This window comes from Lactuca saligna, chromosome 9, assembly GCF_052625555.1.
Source record: "Lactuca saligna cultivar CGN05327 chromosome 9, ASM5262555v1, whole genome shotgun sequence".
In the NCBI taxonomy this organism is placed as follows: Eukaryota; Viridiplantae; Streptophyta; class Magnoliopsida; order Asterales; family Asteraceae; genus Lactuca; species Lactuca saligna.
The window spans coordinates 142,151,098-142,172,153 of NC_136425.1; the positions used below are offsets into that span (position 1 = coordinate 142,151,098).

Here is a 21,056-nt window from a genome sequence, read left to right on the forward strand (position 1 = left end):
ATAGATTATAAAGTAGCTTATACAATAATTTTTGGCTAATTCTATTCATACATCTAATTGTTTGTTGTACTCGTGTGTGAAAAGGTGTGTGTATACCTTCATGTTTAATATTTTTTATGATTTTTTTTTTTTTAAAAAACTAGGTAAATAACTTATCATTAGACTAGTTAAAAGCTAAATTTTGAACTAACATGTCAAATAAAACCTAAATGGGATTTTACAAAGAAACAACTTAAACTATCAAATTGACTTTGGACTAAAATATATTTAAAAGTAAAAGAATATTATCTAATTACAGAATTATGAAATACATAAATCAATAAAAGAGAAGTACAAAATGATTATTAAACCCAAATAGCAATTTAATAGGAAAAAATATGTACACTTGAAGTATATATATTTAGTGAGACAATGTCTCGAAAGGAATTGTGTATATGAATGACCCTATCAAGTATCACCCACTCCCTCCAAAGAAGTTCACCTTTATCCAGTTTGTTTGTTCAGCTGAAATCTGAATAGTGAACGAATACTCCATCCACTTTTTATATTTCACGGACCTCAAAATGCCCTTTAAGCCTTTTCTTGCCCCTTCCCTTTCACGAGCATTGCCTGAAAAAGTGACCCAAAAGTTCTAGGGTTCCGTCACAAGACACCCTCCATTTGAGGTCACTTTCTTTTCTTCTTCTTCCTTCTTGAGGCGTCTGATCGCGTTAAATGCGTCCCACTCCATCTTAATTTCATTTTATTCTTTCGAGATCCGACCACTGGAAGGAATCAGCAAGTAGACGTCTATATGGGACAACAAGAACAGCTAGCTATTTCAAGAGGGAGAAACGAAAACATCCTTGTCAAAATAATATGAAGCTTGTTTTGTTTACTCGGGAGCTCAATTTGATGGATACCCTCCAGGGATTGGCGTCGTTAGGACCAGGGAATAGGGATTCAATAGGTTGTATTTGAAAGGGAAATGTAAGTAGATTTCCACATCAATATCTTTTAGTAGCGATGGAAGACATTGTGTTGTTTAAACAAGGATGGAAATGGTTGCTTTCGGAGAGCCATTGTTACACTGTCGCGGCGATGAAGGCTGCTTCTTTTTTCAGGGATAAAATCGTGATTTCTATAGCACGGCATTGGCCTAGTGTTTGCCATGGGAGTTCAAAGCTTGCTAAGCTGTTGTGGTACTTTCTGATTCAGTGGAAGGATTGTTTTGTTCGTGGATCTAGATCGCTTTTTGGTTTGGGCACTGCGGCACTTCTTGTCATCATATGGAGCTGCTTTCTTAGTTTGACATCAATGTCTTGCCTTTTCTGCGTCCTTTTAAGCATGGTAAGCTTATCAATCTCCCCATTGCAACACTTTCTATATCTTCAATCGTTGCCCTAACGCCCTAAATTCCAGTTGGGTTCTATATCGTCACTTCCAACACTGTTGTTGACTTGTTTCGGATCATAAACCAATTATAGATACATATTCATCAACAATTTGTAGTCTAGATCATTAGAGAGCTTGTAACTTAGCTAGACAAATCTGCAAAAAGGATCAACCTCCATGGTTTATTGAAATTAATCAAAGTTTGTAACATATAGGCAAGATAAATAATCTCTTTCTAGGTAAGTCTTAATGTAGTTACACATATACTTCTTCAAGAATCACAAATATCTGTATCGAATCAGACCTTTTTGCTACAAAAACATTCTGATTACTGATTAACAGTTTTCTTATCTTCATAGGGTGTTGCTGCTTGTGCTATTCACTACCTAGGCCACACACCTGGTATATTCATAGTAGGGCTATTTTCAATTTTGATCCTCTGGATGTATGGGAACTTTTGGATCACTGGAACATTATTTATTGTTGGAGGTATGTAATATATGTCTCTTTTACTGTTTTACAAAGCTAAAAGTCTATTATTATTGTTTAATCTTTACACAATTATTTGCAGGTTACTTATTTTCTAGGAAACATGCAAGGTTGGTTGTTTTAATTGCAACCTTATATGCTCTCCATAGTGTAAAACTTCAAGTTGGATGGATTGGAATTTTGGTATCAATTAACCTTGCTTTCATATCTAATGATGCATTAAACTGTGTTCTTCAATGGTGTGATAATCTGAGTGAAAAGACACAATTTGAAGAGCAAAGTTTCACAGATTCATTTGTTGAAGATGAATTTAGAGCAGAGTCTGAGAGTGAGTTTTTTGTTCCTAATGATGAAAAAGTTGAGGAGATGCATTCTGATTCAAGTAATGAAGCTGAAAAGGTACATGTGAATCCCATTGATGAATCTGAGAAAGGGAAAAGTCAATCGTATAGTTCTACAAACACACCACAAGCTTCTACAACAATTATTGTGAACAAAGAAAAGGAATCACCTTCTGTTGTTGTGATTAAAGATGATGTGAATGCAATTAATGAGATGAAAAGAATTCTTGGATGTGTTGATCATTATGAAGCTCTGGGTTTATCTCGCTACAAGAAGATTGATGCTTTGTTGTTGAAAAAGGAATATAGGAAAAAGGTGAAAATTTACCAAAATACCCTTTCCCTTTAGTGTTTCGTTTTGACTTAATCGGTTAATCACTTAATCTGTACAGCTAATCACCAATCATTTACCTGTTTGCCTTTCTCCTTTTTACCTCCCAACTCCCCTCATGTTAAATTTGTGAAAATTACCAAAATACCCTTCCTTTTAGTTGTGTAAGGGATTGTTTCTTTTTTACTTAATGGCTTAATCACTTAATCTATACAGCTAATCACCAATCATTTCCCTTTCTCCTTTTTACCTCCCAACTCCTCTCATCATGTTAGATTTGTGAAAATTACCAAAATACCCTTCCCTTTAGTTGTGTAAGCCTTTAAGGGGTTGTTTCTTTTTTTACTTAATGGCTTAATCACTTAATCTATACAGCTAATCACCAATCATTTACCTATTTACCTTTCTCCTTTTTACCTCCCAACTCCTCTCATCATGTTAAATTTGTGAAAATTACCAAAATACCCTTCCTTTTAGTTGTGTAAGGGATTGTTTCTTTTTTACTTTATGGCTTAATCACTTAATCCATACAGCTTATCACCAATCATTTCCCTTTCTCCTTTTTACCTCCCAACTCCTCTGATGTGAAAATGACCAAAATACCCTTTTGCATGCGATTATCATCTATTTCTTTGTGTAATTGTTTCAGGCCATGCTTGTGCATCCAGATAAGAACATGGGAAGTCCAATGGCAAGTGAATCATTTAAAAAAGTCCAATGTGCATATGAGGTGACTTCTAGTCTTCTACACTGCAAGATTCTCTAAAAATGTTTATTTATTTATTTTATATATTTGGAACTGATATTTGTATGATTTTTCAGATTCTTTCTGATTCTTTGAAGAAGAGAGACTATGATGAACAGCTGAGAAAGAAAGAATCAAAGACTCTATCTCACAAGTCTCCTAGTTCTTCCCATCAGGCATAACATAACATAACACCATATACATTCATATGATTATGCTTATATATGTATATTATTATTAAATATTAATATCATTTAATCAATAATAATTCAGGAAAACAATGATTACTGCTCTGTGGAATCGAGGCGAATACAGTGCACAAAATGTGGCCTTTCACATATATGGATATGTACAAATCGGATCAAGTTGAAAGCAAGATGGTGTCAGGTTAAAAAAAACAAAAAAAAAAAAAATTAATTAATTTAATAATTATCACCCTCTTTGGAGAAATTAAGGAAAAAACTTGTTAATGTTAATGTTACAGGATTGCTGTCAATATCATCAAGCTAAAGATGGCGATGGCTGGGTGGAATACAAAGGCTCACTCAGCTTTGATGGACCTCATAAGGTTTTTTTTTTAATTTTTTTTTTCAAGAATTTGAATTATGGAATTATTTATATGTAAAAATTGATTTAGGTGGAAATACCTCGTGCTTTTGTTTGTGCTGAGAGCAAGATCTTTGACGTTTCAGAGTGGGCTATTTGCCAGGTCGGTTTTACTTTATTATAATTATTGTTATTAAATTAAATAAAATAAAAAAATAAAAAAATAAAAAATGTTATATCAGGGAATGGGGTGTAGGCCAAATACACATCGTCCAACATTTCATGTAAACATGGTTGGATTGGAGAAACCTCAAAGGTCAAACTCAAGTCGTTATCCATGGGATTTAGATGCTCAAATGGCTGATGAAGAAGAGGATTTTGAATTATGGCTTAAACAAGCACTTGCGTCTGGTTTATTTAGTGAAACCTCAAAACGTAGAAAAAGTTGGGGACCCTTTAAGTTGCCTCAAAAGAAAGGAAAGAAACAATGGAATCGTATGTCACAATGAGTTGTGATGACCTTTCTACCCCTCTACCTACCAACCAAAAAAAGAAACGAAAAGGAAAATGGGATTGTTGTAAATAGTGTTGTGTTTTGTGGCCTAAATGTATGGCTCATGTGCATTAAATTAGATTTGATGATGAATGTTTGTTAATAAACTACACTGAACATCAAAACAGACTCCTTTAATCTTGATGCTTCTTTTTTCATTTTTAGTTATTATTATTTTTTTTTTTATGAGATTCACAAATAACAAAATACAAACAATAAAACTTATGTAATCATCACTAAATGGATTTGACACCCAACAATGAACAATCCCTTGGCTACATTGGATCCGAAACTGCCGACTACAATTGTTTATTGTTTTATAAAAATCCATCGTGGAGTTAGATGAATTTGAGGTAAGAAAAAGGACAAATTATTAAGACAATTTTCGAGTGTTTGTTTGGATAATGGTGTTAAATGAGTAAGTTGGATTATAATTAGAAGTTTGTAGGTTTTTCGTTGAGATGAAGAGAATAACATCATATCATGTGGAGTATAGAAAGTAAGATGATGCAACAAAAGAAATGGTAACTAGCATGACATGTTTGTCTTTTGTGAGGGTTATAGAATCATCGGCAAAGTAATATTCTCTATGTCTATGTCATTCGGGTAGTGTTTGTTACGTAGTAATCGCATATTGAATGGAATGTTGAATTACATCAGAATGGAAATTTTCAGTTTATTTAGCATAAAATAATAATGGAATTGAGATTGGTTATTGAGGAGAATAGGAGAATGTATGTTTTTTTTTTTTCATGGAATGATTTATTATAATTTAGAACTATAACGTTCGTTACATAGTCCTCGATAAAACTAATGTTTTTATGAAAGTTAAAAACATCAATAAAAATTAGAATTCTATTTCTGCCGATTACTAAAATTATTTTTTTTATTATAGTTTTATGTTTTAATATTTTATGAAATTTAAATTTTTACATTTTAAGCTATTTCTTAAGGATATATTATTATCTTTTGATTATTTAAAATGGATAGTGTACACGCTTTTAACCATATGCTAATAGAATATATTGATATTTTTTTGGAACGATGAAATATAGTCACTATATAGAGTCACTATACTGTTAGACCAAAGACTATTTGATACAAAATATATTGATTGATTTTATTATCCTGTTCATTTCGTAGACCAAAGACTATTTGATACAAAATATATTGATTGATTTTATTATCCTGTTCATTTCGTTACTTCATTTGTTCCATGGCTTTTTATGATTCATTTCATTATCTCATTGATTAATTTCATTCTATGTTTTATATATCATTAGGCTGTAATGACAAGTAAAAATGTTTATATTAGAATACACATCACTACAACATTTTTTTGGAACACGTATTTTAATGGTGGATCCCTCCGTAGCTACCTATATCTTACCTACGTTTTTGTGTAGTACATCCTTTGTTGTATAGGCCTAATGCTACGGTATTTTTTTTGGAACTGACGGATATTATTAAAACCACAGCCTAAAGAAAAAAGACCGGATATAAAAGAAAAAACAAAAAAAAAAAAACTTACAAAATGTTAAAAGAAGAACAAACCCAACATTCCCATCTACAATTTCCAAAATTACCCATATATTTCAACCAACTAAAAACCATAGAAATCATATTATCCGCCAACTTTGAAGAGTTCATTTGGGTTTTGTTAAACTAAACGTCGTTCCTTGCTTTCCATATACACCATAGAAACCCATAGGAGATAGCAATAAATATTTTTCTCTTTTTTGGATAGTTCCCCCATGAGGCAGCAAAGTTAACAAAATCTGAAACCGAAAGGAGCCTTTGAATAGAAATACCACACCAATTGAAAATCCAGCATAGGGAATCAAAAGCAATTAGACAATCCAAGAGAATATGATCCGCAATGTCCACACCACTAAAGCACATTTGATAGGATATAGAAGACGTGTTGATACCTCTTCTGGAAAGAGCCACTACAATAGGAATACGCCCCATACAAGCCCTCCAAACAAAGCTAATGCACTTGATAGGAACTAAGTGAAGCCAAACCGTGGGGTTATTTACCAGGATAGTCAATTTATTGTCAATGAGGGCCCTAAGATCGCATACACGGAAAGAGCCATCGAAAATTAACCTTGATCTCCAAGTGTCAGGCCCATTGGATCTCACAACCATCCTTTTAACATCCAAAATAGATTTTAATTCCAGCAGCTCCTGAGAATTGTTGGGTTTCCGCTTCCAAGCCCACGAGAAAGTTCCATTCACCCATCGGTCACCTAAAATACTTAGTATATATCATGTTTGCCCAATTGTAATTATTATTATGTATTTATTTATTATCATTTTAATGGAAAAAGGATATATTCCAAATGACATGATATTTCCGTTTTTTCTCGGATCTACACACTCTTCACAACCACTATCCACCCTCATCCTTCTATTTATTCTGGTTTTCTACCGCCTCTTTTCTTTAAAGGCAACCAACAACACAACATTGAACACAAAACCCTATGACATCACAAACATTGTTGCCATCATCCTTAATCTCTCACTGAATGACGTGTGGAGAGAACTCTTTGAAACCCTTTGCACATAATACGATGTCGTTGACCACCATCACAACATCTTCAAACTCTACCGAACCAATGATGAAGAAAGCTAGATTTGTTGGTCAAAATGTGGATCTACGATACGATCACACAATCTCAACATGACACTCAAGGAAGGTCCCCTAATGCGTGCAAAAATATACCTATCTAGTTTAAATTTATAACCTAACGAACTTAATTAGCTAAAATACATCTAGACAGTATACCTAGTCGGATTATAATATAGTAAAGTAAGTTGGGGTCGAACTCTATCACACCCCCGAATCAGACGGTGGAAATGTACAGGGGCTCGTGTGACTAACAATTGAATCACAATGAATATACATGAAACATAACACATTCATCACCAACATTACATATCACAACCAACATTATTCACATTAAGTACATTGTTATATAATACATAAATTCAAAGTATTAATAGTACGCTGAGTGAATGTTACACAAAATAATCCATAAACACTTGAAAATCTTCCTACTTAACGATTACATGAAAATACAAGTTATTTTAAAAACGGTCAACATATATAATGTTGGTGAGTTCATAAGTATGTTTGAATAAAAGTATTTGCATCTTTTCTAAGCCCAAAAAATCCGGCATTTTCTGTAAAGTGTCTAAAAATGATGTGAAAATTGAGTATAAATGCATGTGTGAATTTCATAGCAGTAACATATATGAATGCAGTTTAAATTTCTTTGTATTGTAAGTAAGTGATAATTGAATATTAATAGTTCCCCAGAAAATCCGATATTTTCTGATTTATAATAATGTCGAGGTTCTTGTATCGTCAAATAAGTTGTTTTGTATTGACACAATCGAAGGGTTAGTCTTCGAAATGTTAAATTGGTATTGGATCTCTATATGAGCCATTATAACCATGCATGATAATGACTAGATTATTTGTCTTGGCATTTTCCAAACGCCGGTATTTGCTCGAGGTTTTGTCGCCCTAGACTGACCTAGTCTAGTTGTGGCGAACAACTAAGGCGTGGGGGGTCACGCCGTATAGATGTATACACAAACTCCCGCTCTCCCTCCAGGAAACTCTGGTTATAACTACAGGCTACGATTGTATACTAAAAGGTGCCAACCGACATGTCTCACTAGATTCTCAACCTTTCATGTTTGTTATGTTTTTCACCATGTTTAATGTTTACGTGTATGTTGTAGAGTTTCAAAGCCAAAGGTATGTATATAAGTATACGAAGTTCAAGAATTGTGTAAAGGTATAGTTACGATCTACTAAGCATGTGAATTTTAGTCCTAGCCCAATTAGCATGTAAATGGACCACAAATGTCCAATAACATGTAAAAGAGTAATTTAGGCCTAATAGACATGTAAATGGACCACCAAGGCTCAATAAACATGTCATGTTTAATTTGGGTCTGGTCCATAGCTCAGACCCAAATTAACATGTAAATGGATCGAAAGGCCCAATAAACATGTCATGGAAAATATTGGGCTCAATATACAATTGAATGGGCCCTTAAGGCCCATTGGCTATGTAATGTGAATATTAGGCCCAATAAAATTGTTATCGACGCATTTCGTCCATTCGTTATTGTTTTGTTGTTGCTTTAACTCGAGGTTTACCAAATTAATTATAAAAAAAACCCTCTTTGTAAAAACGACATTCTTGGCCAATAAGCCTCAATTTTCAATTTAAAGTTTTGTAAAAATAGCAGTTTAGTCCATAATTTATAAAAATTTATAATTTCGCCCCAAATGCTTAGAAATTTATGGATCTAGTCCAAAATTTATATTTTGACATTTATGGCCCAGTTTTACAGAAAATTACATTTTCAGCCCCTTGTTTGTTAAAATGACACTTTCGGCCTAATTTTTATAAAAGTTACATTTTTGATCTAATTTAGAAATAAATGTTATTTTCACCCATAAATTTGGTTTATTTATATTTATGACTCAAACCTTGGTCAAATAACATTTTTAATCCCAAAACTTTAATTTTTTCGCAAATTTGGGCCCAAAACCGTTAGGTCCAAATATTAAGCCCAATAAGCTAAAATTTACATTTTTGGCCCTTTGGAAAGCATGTTTATCCTAAAATCCCTTTTTATACAAGTAGGACCTGTTTGATCCTTTCAAAACCGTAAATATCATTTTTTGCCCTTATCTTTTGTTTTCTTGACAATTTTGACCCTTAACAAGGTTTTTGCTTTAAATTTTTATATCTTAAACACATAAACACTTTTAACTTGATAATATGATGTATAAGGTGTCTTAGTTCATGGATTTTTACTCATTGTTGCTTAAGATGTCGAGATATGTTAAGATCTAACACATTTTTACAAAATAAACTAATAAATCACACAAGACATGCATATAACACATAGATCTACACATTTTACTTGTATTTTCCCCCAAAAATCATATGAAAACCGAAACAAGGAGATATGAACTCACCTTTGCTTTGATATTTAGGTTTTGAAGAAGAGATGAAGAGATTTTTGATCATAGTAAGTTTTCTTGAGTGGATTTCGAACTTAAGAAGTTCTAGGAAGCAAAATCACAAAATAGATGTTGATATGGAGTGATTTAGCAAAAGAATGAAGCAATCCAACTTAAGTGTACAAGATCTTACCAAGGATTGATGATATTGGTGAAGAATATTCTTGGAACACATGCAAAAATCTCGAAAATCTTTGTAGAAGGAGGAGTGTTCTTAAGATATTTGAGAGTGTTTGAAAATGGAGTATGTGTGTGTGTGGTTTGCCTCTCGGTCGAGGGTAATAAACAGAGAGGGTGAGTTTCCAATTTGGTTAGTACTCCATGGCTAATTTCTTGCTTAGTTGCATGCTAGGCAAACAACTTGGTTGTCCTTAAAATGAAAATGAGGTGTCATTACCTCCTCCCATGCATAATCCTTTTTTTTATTATATATATATATATATATATATATATTTTGGGCCAAGAATTTTGGGCTAAGAGAAAGGCTGGAATAGTTTAGGCCTTTACTTGTCTTTACTCGAAATTATGATGCCCAAATAATTACTTTTCAGCCTAATGGGCTCATTAAATGGTTCACATCCCATTTTGAAAGAAGAAAGGGTGTTTATTGTCTATTAGGGTTAATTGGAGTTATTATGGCCCAATAAGGCCCATTAAGGGTAACCAATTTATTTTGGACCCAAAATGGCCCAAAATGCTAAGTTTCATGGATATGGATCCAACTAGAGCACATTTAAGGGTCCTAAGCCCAAAATTGTCAAATTGGAAGTTCATTGGTCCATTAGGCCCAATAAGGAGATTCTAGTCCATAATGGACTTAAACTAGGGTTCTTAGGGTTCCAGACTCTTTTTTGAACATGAGAGGTGCATTTAAATGAGCACTGAGTGATATTTACTTAGAGTATATGTTTTACAATAGTTGAATGGTTACACAAGAATAGAATTTCCTAGCTAGAATGTTAGTTGTGACATCATCCCCCGTTAGAGGGAACTTCATCCCGAAATTCTTTTGAAAACTAGGTTTGTGAAGGAAAGAATAAGTGAGGGTACTTTTGCTTCATTTGGTCTTCACGTTCCCACGTGAATTTCGGTTCACGTTTAGCGTTCCATTGAACCTTCACAATCGGAATGCGACTTTGTTTTGTACGCTTCACTTCCCTATCCATAATCTCGACTGGTTCTTCGACGAACAGAAGATTCTCGTTTATATCAATCTCTTCCAAAGGCACGACAAGGGTTTCATCTGATAGACACTTTTTCAGATTCGAGACATGGAACACGAGGTGTACGTTTGTCACACCCCAAAACCACGAACGGCGGAAACGTTCAGGGGTGGAGGACGTCATGTGAAGTATCACAACAGTGTGATATAATAAACCAGCAACAACATCATCCATTGCATTATAAGTAAAGTTTTAATACATGTGTGTTTCTTTCATTGTAGTAAGACACCAAAAATATACAATCAAAATAAAAGACGAGACTTGTCTGCTCCGTCTTCTCAAAACCTGGCCTCCGTACCTGTCTACTGATGACCTGAGAATACAAGTTATTTTGAAAGCGAGTATCAGCTTTAAAGCTGGTGAATTCATAAGTATATAAGTGTCATTGCCTTGTTTGTGAAAATCTGTTATAAAGGCCATGTAAATTGGTAAATGAAAATGTTGATGTACGTATGAAAAACCCTAGAAAATCCCTTATTTTCTATCAGTTTGAGATGTAGTCTTCTACCAAGACCCGAATGTTTTGTAAGTAAAATGATAGTTTTCCTTTAATTGTTTAGTACTAAAGTACTTAGGTGCTGTTTGTTTTTTCTGAGGCAAAATGTCTGCAGTCTGCGGACCACATCTGTAGACCTCTGCAGTAGAAGAGGTGGACCAAACGTCTGCAGTCTGAAAAAAGAAGACTGTTTGTTTTTTTAACATCTGCGGGTTATTAAAATAAACTGAAATCTAAATAAACTGATTTTTTAAAACTTCAAAGCGAATTTTTTATATATTTTTACGACTTTATTATAAATATATAACGAATCTAGATCAACTTTTATGTATTATTATATAAAAAATAAAAATAAAAATGGTATTAATTCATATACATATGTGATAAAAACCAACAACTTTGATTGCAAAGTTATAACTAAACATTATAATTAGTGATCAAAGAATTTGATACATAAATAGATGGAAATAAACTTCGATTTTTTCAAATAAATCTATTAAAAACGTACGATAAATATTTTCTCGAGAAATTGATGATACTCTATTAAATAACGTTTTACAAAATTTTGGCAAAAAAATATAAGAATATATTATGATTTTTTTTTCATATTTATATAAACAACTTCAACGAATATTATTATAATAAATTTTTATTTATAAATTTGTTAAAAATATCATGTTTGTATCGTCAAATGTTTTTTTTTTAAGTTTTGTAATTTTTTTTTTCATATTGTTTATCATTAATAAAGTTGGAAAAAATATAAATTAAAAAAAAACTTTAAAAAAATAAAGATATATATGTTTTTTTAAGCTAGAAGATGTTTGAAGATGTTAGAAGACTCTGGTCCACATCTGCGCCAAGAAGAGGGCGCGCAGACATTTTTAGGTCTGCAGTCTTCAAAAAAACAAACAGTTTGCGAAGACTAATGTCTGCGCGTGGTCTGCGCGGCGCAGACAGAAGACGTCTCGCAGATCTGCAGACAAAAAACAAACACTACCTTAGTCTAACTCATCGTTTATGTGAAAGAATCACAAAATAAAGTAAACAGGAAAATGTACTACTGTAAGTGTTGTCACTAGGTACTAGGACTAACACATCGTATGTAATTGTTATCCCAAGGTACTAGGGTTAACACGACCTATATAACCTAATGAACATCCAAAGATTTGTCCACTCACCCTCTGTAGCAGCAGCAGGGTGGAAGGGGGGTTAATCCCATAACAGCGTTAACCTAATGATCATCCGAAGATTTTCATCTCATCCCCTGTTGCAACAGGAGATGGAGGAATGGTTAGTTCCGTAACTGACTCCTAATATCAGAAACAACCTTGGACATCCGTAGATGTTCATCACCCAGTGTTTCTAACAGCTGGGTTCCAGAATGGTTAGTCCCGTATAGACATCCCATTGAACTGGGATAGGCAGGAAAATTTACACAGAAGGTACGAATAAATCTTCCTAATAACTCTAGGTACAAGTATCCACGTAAGTGAGTACAGGATAATGTATCTAAGTAACAGTATTCATGTATGGTATTCATGTATCATGTAAGTATATGTAAACGTACTCATGTATCATGTAATCAAATGTAAAGGTACTCATGTATTAGGTAATGTACTGGTATAGACTCATGAATGAACTGACTCTTGTGTGATTCCTTGTATTAGGAATTATGTTTGATATCTCTAAATTATCCCTATGATAGTTTGCTAGAAGGTAATTGGTTGTTCAAGTAGGTTTATACACTCTTACTACTCAAGGGTGTGAGAAACTAAATGAAAATTGTAAACTATAACATCAATACATATATAAGAACATAAGTGTACATGCATAGCTTAGTTTAATAATGTAAAATGGTTTTATAAGACATCTTATGGGTTTTGAAACAATAATTAACAATGACTTGATGTCATTTTTGATATACATTTCAAAGGTAAAACAATTGATAACAATGCGTTTTTAATATTTAAAACCATTTCATGCATCACATTTTGTAGTATGTGAAATCTGTTAAATAACAAACACAGTTATAAAATACATAACAATGATTTAATAACATGTTTGTTTCTACTTGTATTCCCCCCCTTTAAAGCATTTAAAATCATCTAAAACATTGATTAGGGGTATGAACTCACCTGTAGTTGGTGATTGGAATGAAATGAACGGTATCGGATGGCTAGGTGTCAAGCGAGGACTTGTGAACACACTATGATCCTAATGAACATATAATCACACATATATGCACTCAATTAGACACAATTGATTAATTGATAATTTTTAAGATATCCTAGGCATAATAAACACTTTATATAAGTATTTTAAGCCATAAGGATTGCATCTAAGCTATTGTGGGACATGGTATTTGTGTTTAGGGTTTCCAAAGGACCCCATATGAGAGTTTACTCTCTATAAATCATCACACATGGAGTTTACGGTTGTAAACTCTTGAGTTTACGGTCGTAAACTCCCAAACATGTGTGTTTGGTGTGTTTTGAAGTCCCAAATGCTTTCTAGAATTGTTCTAACTTAGTGGCCAAGTCCTTGGAAGGGTTTAAGGTCTAGAAGTACTCCAATTAGGAGTTTACGGCCTCAAGGCCATTTCCCTTAGAGTTTACGGCCGTAAACTCTAAGTATGGTGGGTTTTTGTTGTTTTCAAGTCTCTTGCATTTGAAAAATATGTTCTAGACAATTTTTTAAAGCTAATGAGAACCCTAGGCACACTTTGGTGCCATTCTTTTGAGTTTATGGCGCAAGAGCATTCTCTTGGCCGTAAACTCACTTTGATGAGTGATTTTTATGTATTTTGGTTCTTCATTTTTGTGGGAAACAATTCCATGAAGGGGTCTAGGGCTTTAGGTGTCTTGAAAACACCCTTTTGTCCATTCTTATGGAGTTTACAGCCTAAGATACACTTGGGCCGTAAACTCACATTTGTTTGTGTCTTTTGATGTGTTTAAGGCCTTAAACTTCATGGGAAAATAGCCTAGATAAAAGCCTTTAAGTCTTATAGTCCTTAAATCACCATTTTGAGCTTGAAAAGGGAGTTTACGGCCTAAGCAATTCTTGGGCCGTGAACTCCCCAAACTTGGGTGATTTGTGGTTGTTTTCTTGTCCCTAACATGTATACATAAGCATCTAAGGCCTTATCCTAACACAAGTGTTAGTTTTGGCTTCGTTTCAGGAGTTTACCGCTCAAGAACACCTTGAGGTGTAAACTCCTAGATTTCATGTTTTAGCCTTCTAAATCATGTTATAGACACATATAAAGCTTTCCAACATTACTATAAAGAGTTACTCACATTTTGGTATAAAAACCTGAAGATCCGTCAGAGAGAAAATGACTTTTCTCTAGTCGGAAATGTGAATAATGAATGATTTTGGTTTAGAAATCTATTTATAGTCCTGAGATATTTTGGCAGAAAATATTTTTATTCCTAAAATGATCCCTAATAAAATAGAGTGTTGGAATAACAGTGTTGCACCAAACCCAAGTGCACCTACTCTCCTGATATTTCCTGAAGTGTAAACCCTGAATTTCTCAAACTTACGCGAAGAGTCTGAAAATTAACTGTGACTGCTACTACTTCTATTGAAGTGATATAGTTTGTACAGAATGGAAATTTCGGGTTGTCACAACATTGTTGAGCTCAGCAGGTAGCTGCAGCTTGTAAGCCACTGGACCAATCCGGGCAAGAATCTCGAACTACAATGTATCAAGGGTTCAGTTTCCTCGTTTCCCAATGCGAATCATTCCCTTCCAAGGAGAGACCTTTAATAACATGCGATCCCCGACTTGAAATTCTAATGGCTTTCGCAGCTTGTCAGCATAGCTCTTATATCGGTCTCGCAATGCTTGAAGTCGAGCTTTGATTTGGATTATCTTTTCGGTCGTTTCACAGATGATTTCGGGATCTACATGGATTCCTTTCTTGCTGATAACATGTGCCAAGAAATTTACATTGCGGAGCCAAAACTCACACTTGGAGAGTTTCGCATACAACTTTTCAGCTCGAAGGGTCTCTAAGATCTGTCGGAGATGTTGACTATACTCTTCGTTGCTTCGAGAGTATACGAAAATATCATCGATGAAAATGATCACGAATTTATCAAGGAATGGGTGGAAGACTCAATTCATGAGGTCCATAAATGCAGCAGGGGCATTTGTTAGATCGAAGGGCATCACGACGAATTCGTAATGACCATAACGAGTTCAGAAAGCAGTCTTAGGAATGTCCTCATCTCGGACTTTGTGACAACCCGAAATTTCTAGCTTACATTCTTCTTTTATATCAAAGTTAGCTTCATTTTGCTATTTTATAATGAAGTTTTGGGTCTAAAAGAGTGCTTACAGCTTAGTATAATTAAGATACGTGTCGGAGGATGGGTTAGTTTGGTTGTAGCATTGGAAAAACGGGCTAAACACACCAAAACTAGTGTGTGCGGCCAGCCAGCCGAACACAGGCCAACCATACACACCTCCAGCCGCACACACCCTCCTATATATACTATCCTTGGTCATTTTGATCATTTCTTACACTCTTGCAAAGCTAGGAATCGAAAATCCTCTCAAGTATCATCCGGAAAGGTAACATCTTTCACCAAGAACACCAAGAACACCATGTTTTCTAGCAGCACACCTGGCCGCACACATATGCTGGTAGCACACCTGGCTGCACACATGGCCGCACACACACATATAGTGTGTATTTTGGCCATACACTCTTTTGTATAGCCTTTTAACCCTTCGTACAATCATTTATGGTTGTAACACTTCAAAATAAGTGTTTACTAGTCCCTAAGGTGGTCCCAATTCGTTAATTAGTTGTTCATAACACTAATTATATTCATATATGTGCCAATATATGCTAAATAGGATTCACGTGTGTACTCAAGTCAACACTTGATACTTAGCAACAGATCCAACATTGTCATCAGTTCATACCCCTAAATTAACCTCTGAAATGTTTTAAATGCTTTTATGGGGGGGGGGGGATACAAGTTAAACAATTATAGTTATTATATCAATCACATGGGATTAATGACTATCAAGCAAATGGTTTTCTTACTTTCCAAACTATTTATCAAATTGTTTTACCTCAAATTGTCTTACAAACTCCTTTAATTGTCAAATACTTTTACTCAAACTCTTTTAAACTTATATTATGTGTATCTGTATAGATACAGTTATATAAGTAGGATTGAAAGGACTTAGGACTGCTAGTCTACCCTGCTTCTTGTTCTTGTTTGATGTGGTCTTAAGGTATCAAGGTTCATTGTCCGAAGGTCGTTTGAATCCTAGTTATATATTATGTATATGTATATAGATATAAAAGGTTATTTCTTTCATCCAATTCCATGCCCTTGGGTAGCAAGGGCTTACAAACATGTTCATACTTTACTAGTAAGCTACCATGGAGGTAGTTTAGGAAGATACTATTACTAGAACAATGAAACATACAATGAGTCAGTTCATAGATGAGTCAATACATACTATGATGAGAATCAAAAATGAAACAGAGTGAGGAGAAACAAACAAAGACACTATGATGAGAAACAAACATACATGCTTGACAGAGAAAGAACGCACAATACAGCTAGCACACATATACATTACATATACATTAACACAGATATGTGAGCCATTAAACAGGGCATGGCACTACCTGCCATGACTATTTTTGTATCAGAATCTCCTTCATTGGGGAGCGTATGAGTTTGTGTATAGATCTATACTGGATTGACTATCCTACACCTTGTTGCTCGCTACAGTGGGACTTGCAAGTCTACGGGTGCCAAACATCATTTTTACGACATCTTACATTGTCGTTTTACTATTGAGTTGGTAGCAAGATACAGGTCGATCACATGTTACCATAAAAATTACCATTGCTTAAGGTACTTAGTACAACAGTAGTTACTTAATACAATACTACAGTACTATAATATTTCCCCATTATATTCACCTCGTGATCATGCACACGATGCACGTTGATGTAAAAACTATATTTTTGGTTAATGATAGTCGGAATTGGGAAAAGACACACTCTTACATGAGACACACACACAGATACTAGATGCCTTGGTAGAAGGCTACTTTTAGTAGAAAACATAGGGTTTTCTAGGAGAGTTCAAACAAATACAAACAATACAGAACTTATATATTACAAAACATCTTACAAATGATTTCATACAAATTCAGACACTAATATACTTATGATCTCACCAGCTTTAAAGCTGATACTCGCTTTCAAAATAACTTGTATTCTCAGGTCACCAGTAAACAGGTACAGGTGCCGGATTTTGAGAAGAAGGAGGTTGTTCAAGACTCCTCTTTTATTTTGATGTATATAATTTTTGGTGTCTATATAACTTGATAGAACACACTTGTATGAAATTATACTATTAATGCAATGGATGATGTTGTTGCTTGTTTACTACTTTACATTGTTGTGATACTGTACATGACGTCCTCCACCCTATAACGTTTCCGTCGTTCACCGGTTTTGTGGGTGTGACAGACTTTGAGTTGATGATAATTGGATCTCAGATCTATCTTTGAAAAGTAAATAGCCCCTTAAAGCTGGTCAAATAGATCATCGATTTGTGGAAGTGGATACGATTTTTGATGGTGAGCTTATTCAGTTCCCTATAGTCAATGCACATCCTGAAGGACCTGTCTTTCTTTTTAACGAAAAGAACTGGAGCTCCCCATGGAGAGAAGCTTGGTCTTATGAATCCTTTATTCAAGAGTTCACTTAGTTGGCTTGACAATTCTTGCATTTCAGCAGGAGCCAACCTATAGGGTGATTTGGCGATTGGAGTGGCTCCAGGCACTAGGTCGATTCAGAATTCGATTTGTCGTTCTGGGGGTATTCCTGGAAGTTCTTCTGGAAACACATCTGGGAAGTCACATGCCACTGGGATGTTTTGAAGGTTCTCTTCCTCTTTGGTTTTATCTACCACATGAGCAAGGAATGCGTAATTCTTCTTTTGTATACACTTTTGTGCATTGATACACGAGATAAGGCGAATGTTTGCACCGGGTTTATCTCTGTAGATTATTAGGGTTTCATGATTAGAAAGATGAACTTCTTGTGACACATAATATCGGCATGATGGGGACATAACCAATCCATGCCGATGATCACATCAAAACTCCTAATATTTACCAGCATCAAATTTATTTGGAAAGAGTGGTTGTTTAGTGTTAACGTACATCCTATATAGATATCTTTGGTTGTTTCAGTTCTCCCATTAGCCATTTCCACCGTGAAGGCTTCGTTGAGCTTCTGGGGTTGTTGATTTAGCAAGTATATGAATTTATTACTAACGAAACTTCGCTCCGCCCCACTATCAAATAAGATGCATGCATATGAGTTGTTAAGTAGGAACATATCGGTGACAACGGATGGGTCCTGCACTGCTTTACCCTGACCCATTGTCAACACTCTCCCTACTGTTTCTCCCCCTTGATTGTTTGCGTTGGGGAAATTTCGCCTGAAATGCCCGGTTTTCCCACATCCGTAACAGGTATCAGTAGCCCCAACATTGGTGTTGTTATTATTGTTGTTTGGCATCTGGTTTTGTTGAAGCTAATCCCTACAATACTTTGCTGTATGGCCTTTTCGGTTACACCTAGTGCAAGTCATCTCTCTGCATTCCCCATGATGGTGGAAGTTGCATTTGTTACACTTGGGGAGATTTCCTGAATACTGCTTTGGAGCATTTGGCGTGGATGAGGCTGGAGCATGTGGTATGGTGGTAGCTTGAGTTGCAGCATGGACAGTCACAGTTTGTTGCTTCTTAGATGATTCCAAGTTCTGTTTTCCCTTTCGCTTGTTGTTTTTTCCCTTTCTTGCTCTCTCCTTCTCTCTTAACATCCGATTCCACTGTTTTGGCACCCTTATTGTTGCCATGATCATAAAATTTTTTGGCCAGTCTCTTGGCGCTATCAAACGTCTCTAGGTTTGCCGTAATGACATTCCCTTGGATAGGTGCAGTCAGTCCCCAGATAAACCTCTCAATCTTTTTCTCTTCTGAGGTGATCATTCCGGGACACATAAGAGATAACTCACTAAACCTGGATATGTATGCATCAATATTTAAGTTTTGAACCGTGAGGTTCCACAAATCTTGTTCCATATTCTGAATTTCACCTCTAGGATAATATTCTGCCAACATCATTTCCTTAAGTTCTTCCCAGGGCATCGCGTTCACCACCAGGAGTGTTGTGGCCTCTACGTGGCCATTCCACCAAGAGAGGGCTTGATAAATGAATGTGCAGGCTGCGAACTTGACCTTACACTCATCTGGACACCTGCAGATTTCAAAAATGGATTCTACTTTCTCAATCCATCGCTTCAGGGCTATTACGCCTCCTGCCCCAATAAAGGTTCGAGGTTTGGCGTTGGTGAAGTCCTTGTAGGTGCATTTTCGAGCGACTTCGTGGTTTGTTCCTTGATTTGTGCTTCTGGTTCCCTATCTGTTGCCTTCTCCGTTCTTTCCATTGCGAATTTGCGCAAGTGCTGCAGTGACCGCAACCGACACTGCTGCTTGGAATGCAACCCAGTTTATTTCCGGCGGGGTTGGTGTTGCGCTGTTTCCACGGCTGGGTCTTTGAGGCATCTTTCTATCATGAGACAGAAAGATGTTGAGTGCCTATTTTTTGCGAGTTTAGAATCCCATAGACTAGGTGTATAATGTGTATTTAAGTATTTTCATGCATTAACATAAAACAAGGAAGTAAAACACATAGCAGATGACAACGTCATGATAAAACATAAAGAATTTTCATTAATACTAATTGTTTTGATACATGAAAATTTGCCAGAAGGCATACAATACATGGAGTAATATAAAATCTGGCAGCATGCCGACCTTATAAGTAGTGTGATCACTTAAACATAGAGTCGATAGTACATAACATAGTACACCTAAGGGAACCCTAATACTATTAAGAGATACTACTGGTCCCGATCATACTGAGAAGTGCCTAATGGTGGTAGCGAAATCATATCCCAAAATGTTGTGCTAATAACTGAGCCATCTCGGTTATCTCTTCGATGACCTGATCCCTTTCCTGCTTAGCTTGCACGGCTCGTGCCTTTATAGCAAATAGTTGTTGCCGAAGTGTGGCAACCTCTGCTTCCAGAGAAGGATCCTTATTAACGGGGTTCCCTAGTGGAGCAGGGTGGTCCTGGTGTGCCTCATCAGTAGGTGTTTCGATGGGGGTTTCATTTGTGTCCCCATCCTCCTTCATGTCTCCGTCAGTCATATCAAACTCATAGTTTGTATCAGTGTACTCGTCGGGCCCAATGCCAGTGGCTCCCCTTGTTCTTCTTCGGGATTCTCCTCAAGCATCCCATGACCCACTAGGGCTTGATAAAAATGTAATCCTTGTTGATCATCATCCATGGTGACTGCATGAGGGCGCAAGAATAAGTCATGTTTTGATTATTCCTATAGTATATTTTAATTATATAGGTTTGGGTTCCCTAGAGTTATTGGAGAGTGAGGTAGGCTTTTGGATTCATTTCCCGCTATAATTACTCCCAAACACATGTTGGTCATATTTTGAATAAATATAGTTGATCAAGCTATATTTATCCCTAATAGGACTACATAACTGCCTAGGTTTAATCATAGTGTTCAATTTCCTCCAGAAGCTTTTATTATGTATTATTAGGTTATTATCCTAATATGTGCATATAAGTGTGAAATTTTTGTTTTGTTCAAAGTTATTTAGTCCCATTGTATTTATAGTTGCATATCATGTATGGTTAGATATGCTAGTTTACTATAAACATTGCTCTGATACCAACCTGTCACACCCCCGAACCAGACGTCGGAAACGTCATGGGGCTCGTGTGACTAACAATTGAATTATCATCATAATGAATATA

At 35.4% G+C, this 21,056-nt stretch overlaps 1 protein-coding gene across 1 annotated transcript; it reads left to right on the forward strand.

Moving 5' to 3' along the window:
- The first annotated feature begins 443 nt into the window (after nucleotides 1–443).
- LOC145015432 (uncharacterized) lies at nucleotides 444–4,537 on the forward strand. Its single transcript, XM_078973907.1, has 9 exons — nucleotides 444–1,329; nucleotides 1,734–1,863; nucleotides 1,946–2,520; nucleotides 3,185–3,265; nucleotides 3,358–3,456; nucleotides 3,554–3,667; nucleotides 3,765–3,848; nucleotides 3,918–3,989; nucleotides 4,069–4,537. The coding sequence occupies exons 1-9, from the start codon at nucleotides 1,006–1,008 to the stop codon at nucleotides 4,333–4,335; spliced, it is 1,746 nt and encodes a 581-aa protein (XP_078830033.1). The 5' UTR covers nucleotides 444–1,005; the 3' UTR covers nucleotides 4,336–4,537.
- Nucleotides 4,538–21,056: the final 16,519 nt, after the last annotated feature.